At 37.6% G+C, this 9,737-nt stretch overlaps 1 protein-coding gene across 1 annotated transcript; it reads left to right on the forward strand.

Moving 5' to 3' along the window:
- The first annotated feature begins 1,659 nt into the window (after nt 1–1,659).
- LOC121774930 (phospholipase SGR2-like) lies at nt 1,660–9,269 on the forward strand. Its single transcript, XM_042171843.1, has 22 exons — nt 1,660–1,954; nt 2,074–2,299; nt 3,037–3,137; nt 3,250–3,423; nt 3,860–4,015; nt 4,300–4,371; nt 4,452–4,604; nt 5,199–5,249; nt 5,623–5,793; nt 5,933–6,082; nt 6,222–6,287; nt 6,393–7,067; nt 7,142–7,196; nt 7,304–7,461; nt 7,539–7,611; nt 7,764–7,866; nt 7,979–8,072; nt 8,157–8,219; nt 8,313–8,361; nt 8,456–8,559; nt 8,690–8,736; nt 8,808–9,269. Exons 2-22 carry the CDS (start codon nt 2,092–2,094, stop codon nt 9,010–9,012), a joined length of 2,928 nt encoding a protein of 975 aa, XP_042027777.1. The 5' UTR covers nt 1,660–1,954; nt 2,074–2,091; the 3' UTR covers nt 9,013–9,269.
- Nucleotides 9,270–9,737: the final 468 nt, after the last annotated feature.

Raw genomic sequence — 9,737 nt, forward strand, 5'->3', positions numbered from 1 at the left:
CGCCTCCGGCCTCGACAAATCCCCCATCAAAGCCATCTTTTTCTTCTGCTTCTCCTCCCTCCTCAGCTCCCTATTCGGCTTCGAATGCGCTGCCTGCCTCACCAAATTCGACGACACGTCCTTCACCTCCTCCCCAAATGCAACCACGCCCTCCACATCGGCTGCATCAACCAGTAACTCGAGACGAACTGCACATGCCCCCTCTGCCGCCTCCATGGCACCGCAGCCGACCTCTCCTCAAGTCTCTGGTTCCTACACAATCCGCCGCCGGCGCTAGATTCTGGTCTTGAGCTCGAGGCAGAGAGAGGAGGCCGCCGTGGATCCTCCAGATTGTGCATTGGCGGAAGCGAGGGACGCCGATGCTGGAGAGCATGTCACCGCTGCACAGACTGAACAACAAGATCTTGGTGCTGAAGAGCCGGTGGAGCAACGTGATCTCCTCCGACATAATACTCCTCAACTCAGGTGAGGAGGAGAGGAAATTAGGGCTTGAATCGGTCTCTCGGAATCCCGACGAGAAGAAATCCATGTTGGAAATCGTGGTTCATCCAAGATTCCATGATTAGAGGAATGAAAATTCGTAGTTTGAAGAAATGAATGTGATGAAGGAGAAAGGTTTGGCTTCTGGAAAAAATAGTGCAACGGCGGCGGTGAAAATAATTGGAGTAAAATATAATCAAAATTCTTGTGAAAATATTAGAGGGTAATTTGGTCATTCTTAAACATGGTGAGAAAAACAATAAAAAAAAAGAAGAGAAAACATATAAAAATTCGAAAATCCCTTATTCCGGAAAATTCGCATTCACGATCCTATATTTCGAAAGGTCGGCGAATTTAATCCTAAATTTCGAAAGGCATGCGAATTGAGTCCCTTATTCCGAAATTTCTCTTTCTTAAAACCCGTGTCATAACTAAATATGACTCCTATTGTATGACAGGGAGAGTAGTACTTAGTAAATATTACCCCTTCCATCCCTAAAAAGTATGAACATTTGTTTCGGTACGAGTTTTAATGCATTATTGAAAAAGTATGAGAGAGATCTAAAGAAAAAAGTTTTTAAAGTATTGCTAGTGGAGAATGAGTTCCACTTTATTAGAGAGAAATAAGTTTTAAGTTTTAGAAAGTTCTTATTTTTCAGGGACGGATTAAAAAAGAAATAGTTCATACTTTTCAGGGACGGAAATAATATTAAATTTTAATAAAGTATACTTTTTAGGAACGGACAGAATATTAAATTCTAATAAAGTATAAGGATAGAAGATACTTGAAATATTATTAGTATAGAATATTGCGAGGAGTATCTTGTAGGAGAGAAGTTTCACCGAAATTGAAATACATAAATTAAAAATATTATTAGTATAGAATAGAGCGAGTAGGATCTCGTATGAGAGAAGTTTCACCGAAATGGAAATACATAAATTTTTGACTACCGGTAGGATTATTGGTATTTGTTGAGAGGTTGTAAAAATAATTTAGATTTTCAAATTAACAATTTGATAATTTTAATTAATTTAACTTGCCAAAAATAGAATTGAGCTCTGTGGAATTTGGTGGCGGCGCCGCCCCAACTGTGTGCTCCATATTTCATAATTATTTAATAATCAAAATGTCTGTTTATTAAACTATAATTGGAATTTCAATATAAGCTCTTTTTATTCGTCAAAATCAAGTTGGATTATACCAGAAGATGCCTTTCAATTCGATTCCTCACTGTTCAACATCTTGGAGTTTAGCTGAAGCAACTCCAAAACGTATTAGTAGATTTTTTACTGCTGAGGAAATTTATTCCTAAACTAAATTTTGATATCGAGATTGGATATTTTATCCTTCAAATTGCTAGGTTTATAGTTGTATGAAGTTTGGCGCTGGGTTAAGGAATCAGTTGACTCCGTTTAGCCAACACAATTTCGCTGAATTGCGGCAGGAAAACACAGAAAGGGGGAAACGGAGTTGGTAAACTTCTTCAACTCATTCAATGTTGTTTAAATTTGATGTATTTGTGGAATCAGTTGATGATCAGTAGGAGGACTCTGTAACTCGTCGTTTAATCCGAGCTAATTGATTGTTTGTAGCTAGAATAGAGCGGCGTAATGCCGTCGGAAATGAGGGGCAGTGTTGCTGACGAGGCGGGGCAGACCTCACTAGACATGTTAAAGAATACGCCGTCGAATATAAGGAGGTTGGCTCATGAGATTGAGCAGTGTGAGGGAAGGCAGAAGTACCTTGCCCGCACTAGGAGCCCCTCTGATGGCGGCGACCTTAGGTGGTACTTCTGTAAGGTTCCGTTGGCGGAAAATGGTTAGTTCTTGCTATTTTGTTTGTTCAATGTGTATGCCTTCTAATTGCAGTAATTTCTGTGTTTTGTTGTGGAATGTTTGAAATGCTTGTTTATGCTCGTCTTTTATCTCGTGTAGTTAGAATTGGAGTTGATGTTTTTGCCTCTGCTATTCTATACTTGACCGTGTTAAGTGGATCGATCAATTGCATCATTTTTTAGTTTGCTTAGAGTGTTTGAGGTGCTGGTTTTGGTTATCTTTTATTTTAGAATGGAAGTTTTTGCCGTTGCTTTTCCATAACTCACCATGTTATGTAGATTGATCAAATTATGAGTGTAATTTTTTATATTCTTTCTATTTTGTGTTCTAATTATGGCTGCAAAGGAACTCTTATGAATTTAGGGATATTTATTCAGCTCCTGCCCTGGTGAAATTTGATTGCTGATAAATAGGGAGAGTCTTGGGGTTAGTCTATGATGTTACTGATTTGATTGGCTAATACATGAAGGAATTGTATCTACAGCGTATGAAATTATAGTTATTGCTGATAAGAAATAGTTGTTATAATAGATTTGGATTGTAACACCCAAGTCAAACTTATGTGAAATGGCTTTTGCTGGATGGTTGATTTCTGTATGGCCCTAATGTGACAATCTTTATTGGATGGGTTGAAGGGGCCTTCAAGTGTGTTTTACAGAGAGATACTTGGCCTTGCCATCATGCCAGATCTTGTTATTTTGTACTTTTCTTTTTTGTCAGAACTTGCCGCATCAGTCCCTCGAACTGAAGTTGTAGGGAAAGGTGATTATTTCAGATTTGGTGTGCGTGATTCGCTGGCAATAGAGGCTTCTTTCTTGCAGGTCAGAAAAGTTTCGTACTCTGAATGTGGTTCTCTGGATTTCTTTAGCTGATCACTGTAGAATTAGTTTATGTATGGAGTATTGTACTCACAGATATCTGCTATATTCACAGAGAGAGGAAGAGTTGCTTTCTGCTTGGTGGAAGGAGTATGCGGAATGTAGTGAAGGTCCTAGAGGGAAGCATGGTATTGATTCCATGAAACTTTCTTCAGACTGTCCTGCTTGCCAACTATCCACAGCTGAAGAAGAGAGAGTTGGTGTACCAGTAAAGGGAGGGTTGTATGAGGTAGTCCTTCATGTGTTGGCTTCTCATAAATTTATTGTTCATTTTCAAATGAGTTTTCTTGACAATCTCTTATTTGTTGCAATTAATTCCTTTTGTCATGTAGTTTCTTTATGCTTATTCGCTAGTTGTTTTAGATATTTGATATGAAACTGATGTTTGATAATTTGTTTTTTCTTTTACCTGTTTTTGGGGGAATGAGATGAATGTTGACTAAGCTCGCAAGAGTCTTTCCTCTCCTCCCCCATGTGTGTGCTTGGGTTTGGAAGTGAAATTGGGTAAACTTGAAAAATTTGAATATCAAGCATTCACTATATTTTAGTAACTGATTAGGTTTTTATTCTATATTACTTTCATCTGTATCCTGTTCAACCTAATGGTTGACAAAGTTTCTTTACAAATAGGAAAGTCTAGATGTTGACAAATTGCATCTGTACAGGTAGATTTAGTCAGACGACATTGTTTTCCTGTGTATTGGTACGGAGAGAATCGAAGGGTGCTACGAGGCCATTGGTTTGCTCGTAAAGGTGGTCTTGATTGGCATCCAATCCGTGAGGATGTATCTGAGCAGTTGGAGTATGCATATCGAAGCCAGGTGCTCGTGAACTCTCTGTATTGTTCTCTTTTGTCAGTTAACTGCACTGTTGCAGATAAATCTTATAATTACTTTGTTTATTTCTGAAAGTTAGTTACTATGCCTATTTTATATATTTATTTTTCTCTTCTGTGATCCAGTTTGAGTAAGCTTTCAAAACTATTAACTATATCAGCATATTTTTCATTATGAGTTTTGTTTCCTTTCCCAGTCTGTCAGAATTTTTTAGGGCAATTTAGTCTCAGAAGAGTAACTTATGAAGCTGGAGATGCTTTCTTTTCCAGGTTTGGCACCGAAGAACTTTCCAACCATCGGGTCTTTTTGCTGCTCGAGTTGATTTACAAGGCTCAACCTCAGTACGTCTATCTATTTTGGCACAAGCTTTCTCTGAACTTGTTATTAGGGAATTCATAACTTATAACTCTATTGGTTGCAGGGGCTGCATGCCCTTTTTACAGGGGAAGATGATACATGGGAAGCTTGGCTTAGTGTTGATTCTTCTGGATTTTCTAACATTGTAAATATTGGATATAATGGCATTAAATTAAGACGTGGGTATGCTCCATCTGAGTCAAAAAAACCAACGCAGGTATCCATAATTGTAACATTCGTATTTTCTGTGCAAATACTTCAGGTCATCTTTTTTCTCCTTGCTTTAGACGACTTTGTTAATAATGTATTTTCTCTATGCTAGAAACTGTATTTGTAGATTGATGGCATTGTTTATAAACACCAAGCACATTGGACCCATCAGTTTTGGATGAATTTTATATTTAACAAGGGGAATTATGTACTTAGTTGCTTCAAAGTAAATGACAAAATATTAGTTCTGATACAGATACCTTGTCTCTCCCAAAAGATTCTATTACGGAGAACTATTCACTACAGCATTACCGTTAGTTCAGGATTAAAATTTTAAATGTTGATAACCTAACAAGATGAGTTGCTGGGAGGGGTTTATTCTACTCGGCACCTTTCCTCATAGCCTCACACCAAATTCCACATTCTTCATTTAACACCATTCCTCATATGCTTGAGGTATTAAATTGTTCTAATGATTGTTTCTAAAACCATAATTTTACTGTGTACAAGCATATTGCTTTATGAATTTATGTGAAAGCCTTCCCTAACCATCTTAGCTAAATTAACAATATTTCATCACATAATTTGCAATTTGGTTCAGGATGAATTACGTCAACAAAAGGAGGAGGAAATGGATGATTATTGTTCACAGGTATATTGCATGAATTGATAACAATCCTGTATTTGTCATTTATATAATTACAGTTGTCAATCCAACTTTCGCTATTGAAAGTCCTTGCATTTTTTCAACAAGCATGATTAGCACCACCATCTCTATCTGTGATGGTTGACTTTCTTTTGATCATTACATTTAGCTTCAGCATACTGATGAAACAGATCTTAGAAACATATGCATAAATAATATATGCTTCAATACAAGAACACTTGGAAATGAATGTAGGGGTTTAAAGAGGTTTTATGGGTTCCTCATCAACAACACTTTCTTTCTGTTTATCGACTTCAAAATTGTTTCTCAAACTGATACCGTTTAAGAGTTCCTCTGTGGCGCATGCTTTTATATGCAGGTTCCTGTGCAACATTTAGTTTTCATGGTTCATGGTATTGGTCAAAGGTTGGAGAAATCAAACTTGGTGGATGATGTTGGAGGTTTTCGCCACCTTACAGCAAGCCTTGCGGAAAGGCATCTGACTTGGCACCAACGTGGCACTCAAAGAGTCCTTTATATTCCATGCCAGGTACTTTAGTGCACTTATTGGATTCGTTACGCGATGCTTGCTAGTTTGGATTTTTACTGTCAGTTATGCATCCATTGTGCTAACCTGAAGCTATTAGCTCCTTGATTATGATTAATTGTTATTTCTTTTCTTTGACTAGTGGAGAAAGGGCTTGACTCTCAGTGGTGAAGCAGCGGTTGAGAAAATCACTTTAGATGGTGTGCGAGGGCTACGAACAATGCTGAGTGCAACAGTTCATGATGTCTTATACTATATGAGCCCTATCTATTGTCAGGACATTATTAACTCGGTACCCTCTGATTTATTACTTCTTCTCACCTCTGTTGTTAAATTTCTGCGTGTGTTGTGTGTTATATTAGCTGGAATGAATTTCTCACAAATTTTCAAATGTTCTTAAATCAATTTTCTCGTGCTCATGTCTTGTTCAGGTATCTAACCAACTTAACAGATTATATCTAAAGTTTCTCAAGAGGAACCCTGGATATGATGGAAAGGTATATTGCAAGATGAAAACAGAAACCTTCTTTATTTCAACGCCAAATTAAATGTTTGAGCTTATTGTTTAGACTCGGCCGCTCATCAATGTATTGACTCTTCAGGTTTCAATATATGGCCACTCTTTGGGAAGTGTTCTATCGTATGACATCCTTTGTCATCAAAATACTCTTTGTTCACCATTCCCGATGGAGTGGATGTACAAGGAACAAGAACAAAGCAAGACACACTGTTCTATGAGGACTGACTTACCACATAACTGCAAGGCCACCTTCGATGTTGGGGAAGGCCTCAACTCAGACATGGATCACGAGAGTGTTGGGAACTTTGGAGGTGAAATAGTAGTTGGTATTACAGATATGGAACGAGAAAAAAGTGAGGGACGTTGTTCCGTGGGGAATGACTTATCACCTGACAGCAATCACGAGAGGGTTGAGGACTCTGGAGGTGAAAGAATTGTCAGTGATACAGATAATTTCAACCTTGTGGAAGAACATGTGGATGGAGTTTGTAATCAGTTGGGTCCTCCTGCATTGTCAGAGTCGGATGAATCAACTACCAATGATACTAGCTACCAGCAGAAAAATGATGCCTTCACTTTAGATGAAAATCACAATCAAACTCTCGACTCTTTGAATTACAGAGGATACTCTGAACCTGAGATGATGAACGACCCAAGAAGCATGAACAGTGAGATTGAAACATGTGACGACGAACCAAGTGGTGAGAATATTAAAGATAATCGCGAAGGTGAAGTGATCAAATCACTTAGGGAAGAGGTGGTTGCGTTACTTTTCTTTCCATTTCTCGCCCTCTTATGTTAATTCTTTCTCACACTACCCTTGTCTCTCAGATTGAATTGCTTAAATCAAAAATCAAACAATTTGAAGCAGGAATTGATGATATAGGTATGCGTTGTGTGATTTCAACGCGTCGTACGACTTATTTAAGCGTGTTAAATCTTGAATGGCTTTACTAAGTTGGATTTCCTGCGTTTGATGTGAACTAATGCCAGTGGATGCACATGACGGTAAAAGTGCTGTAAACAAACCTGCTAAAAGTGTTGTGGATGAATCTGATAAAAGTGTTGTACCTGATAGTGTTCAAGATGGGTGTAGAGATACTGTGAAGGGTTACACCCCGCAAATAAGATACACAAAATTAGAATTTAAGGTGACTTTCTGTTATTACTTATGCTTTAGTTACTTGGGCTAAAGAGTATTGATGAATACGCTTGCTTTTGATGTCAGGTCGATACATTCTTTGCCGTGGGCTCGCCCCTTGGAGTGTTCCTCTCCCTCCGTAATGTTCGTATTGGCATTGGTAATTACTGGCTTTGAGCTTTAGATACCTTTATCTAATTCCTATATTTTCATCCACCTCTTGTTGAATTGTTATGTTTCTTTTGAATGCCAGACTTGTTGGCTGGAATCGAATTTTTTGTCTAAAATATTTTCTGCTGTCTTGGTTGGTAGGCAAAGGGAAATACTATTGGGAAGAGGAAAATATTAATGAAGAAATGCCAGCATGCCGTCAGATGTTTAACATTTTTCATCCTTTCGATCCTGTCGCTTATAGGTGATGTTTTACTCTTTTACTTTAATTAGAAGTATATCACATGGTTTTTATTTATAGTAGTAGTATTTTATTTTAAACAAACTTCATTAAGATAAATTTTTTGTTTACACAGAGTAGAGCCGCTAATCTGTAAAGATTATGACAACAAACGTCCTGTTATTATTCCATACCATCGAGGTGGCAAACGACTATATGTGGGGTATCAGGTAATCCAGTACACTAAGAGCTAGTTTCTTAGACCATAGATTCTGCAGGTGTGTGCTTCTTTGTGCTCATGCAACGTCATACAGGAATTTAAAGAAGGAGTAGCTGCCCGTTCTCAAGCCTTCGTGGATCACCTGACAACTGTTAGGGTGGGTATTTTTGACGTATTGCTTTAGTTTAAGAGATCTTATCTCTCACTTAATATATAATCTATCAATCTTACTGGAAGCTTCTTCGGTCAGGTTAAAATGCTCACAATGTGTGAGCCGAGAAGCAATGATGGCAGTGACGGTAAACATATCTTCCTCCTGCTTTTCATTTGCTTCTTTGTAGATTATGACAATCGTGAGGCTGCTTTTCTTTTTTGTCGAAATTTTGGTTGCAGATGAATGTGAGGATTTGCAAGAAAATAGAGAAAGATGCTATGGGTCTGTTATGATGGAAAGACTAACAGGATCCGTGGATGGGCGTGTCGATCATGTATTGCAAGTACGTACTTTTTGCCTTCTCTCTTGAGCGGGTCACCCGTGTAACTCAACTTTTCAGTGAGCTCTATAAGATAGAGCAGATCGTGGGTTTGGTGGTCTTTTATCTCTTTAATATTGGGTTGGTGTTTCAGGATAAAACTTTTCGACACCCTTACATATCGGCCATCGGGTCGCACACGTAAGTAGTGAAGCGATTATTCTTCCCTCTGGAGATGTGGAGTGCGTTTTTAATGGTATATTTGTGTGCAGAAACTACTGGAGAGATCCTGATACAGCTCTTTTCATGTTGAGATACTTGTATCGCGATATTCCGGAGGAACCCGACGAGCAACGGGAGAGTAGATGGTCCGATCCAAGGGAGGTGGAGGATGAGGAAGCTCCCTTGACCTTTGCTGACAACATGTCAATCAAACATTTCTCCTACAAAGCCAAGAACATTATCAAGACCAGATGATACTGAGCTTCACCTACGACGTCGGGGCGACGCCCCGACTACGTTGAGTGATTGCTGTGTTGACTGTTGAAGAAGGTGAAAGTGATATATCATGAATTTGGGAGAATAAAACTGTACATACAGACGTGTATAGAGTAGATAAAACTAGCTTCTCTTTCACTTAAATGGATGTAATTTCTTGTATGTGTTGATAGTTCATACGATCAAATTTTGCTTTAGACAGTATATATGATGAATTTAACAGGAGGATTTATGCCCGTACGGTCGGAAAAAACATAACATTCAGTGGTTAAGACATATCACTTGACAATATGATAATATGATGTGGTATGTCTACTCAATGAATTTATGACAAGTGGAGAGCCAATTATCAAATCTAAATATTCTGTAATATTGAAAATTTTCCAAAATTTGTTACCGTATAATTAAGTAATTAATTTTTTTTAATAGCATGTAAGAAATTTGAGATTTTTTCTTAAAAATTATGAAATACTATTAAATATTCTTTATAACATAATAGTTAGAATAACAATTTATGAATAGAATTGTGTAATACAATTAATATCTTCATTATAAGATATATGAAATCAATATTTATTAAATTATATCTACTACCATCAATATATGAATATACTGTTAGTTATAGAGTATAATATTTTTAGAATATTCATGTACGTGTATTATGTATATACGTGAGATGCCCATAAATAGGAAATTTTCCATAT

Source organism: Salvia splendens, chromosome 17 (genome assembly GCF_004379255.2).
Source record: "Salvia splendens isolate huo1 chromosome 17, SspV2, whole genome shotgun sequence".
NCBI lineage: Eukaryota > Viridiplantae > Streptophyta > Magnoliopsida > Lamiales > Lamiaceae > Salvia > Salvia splendens.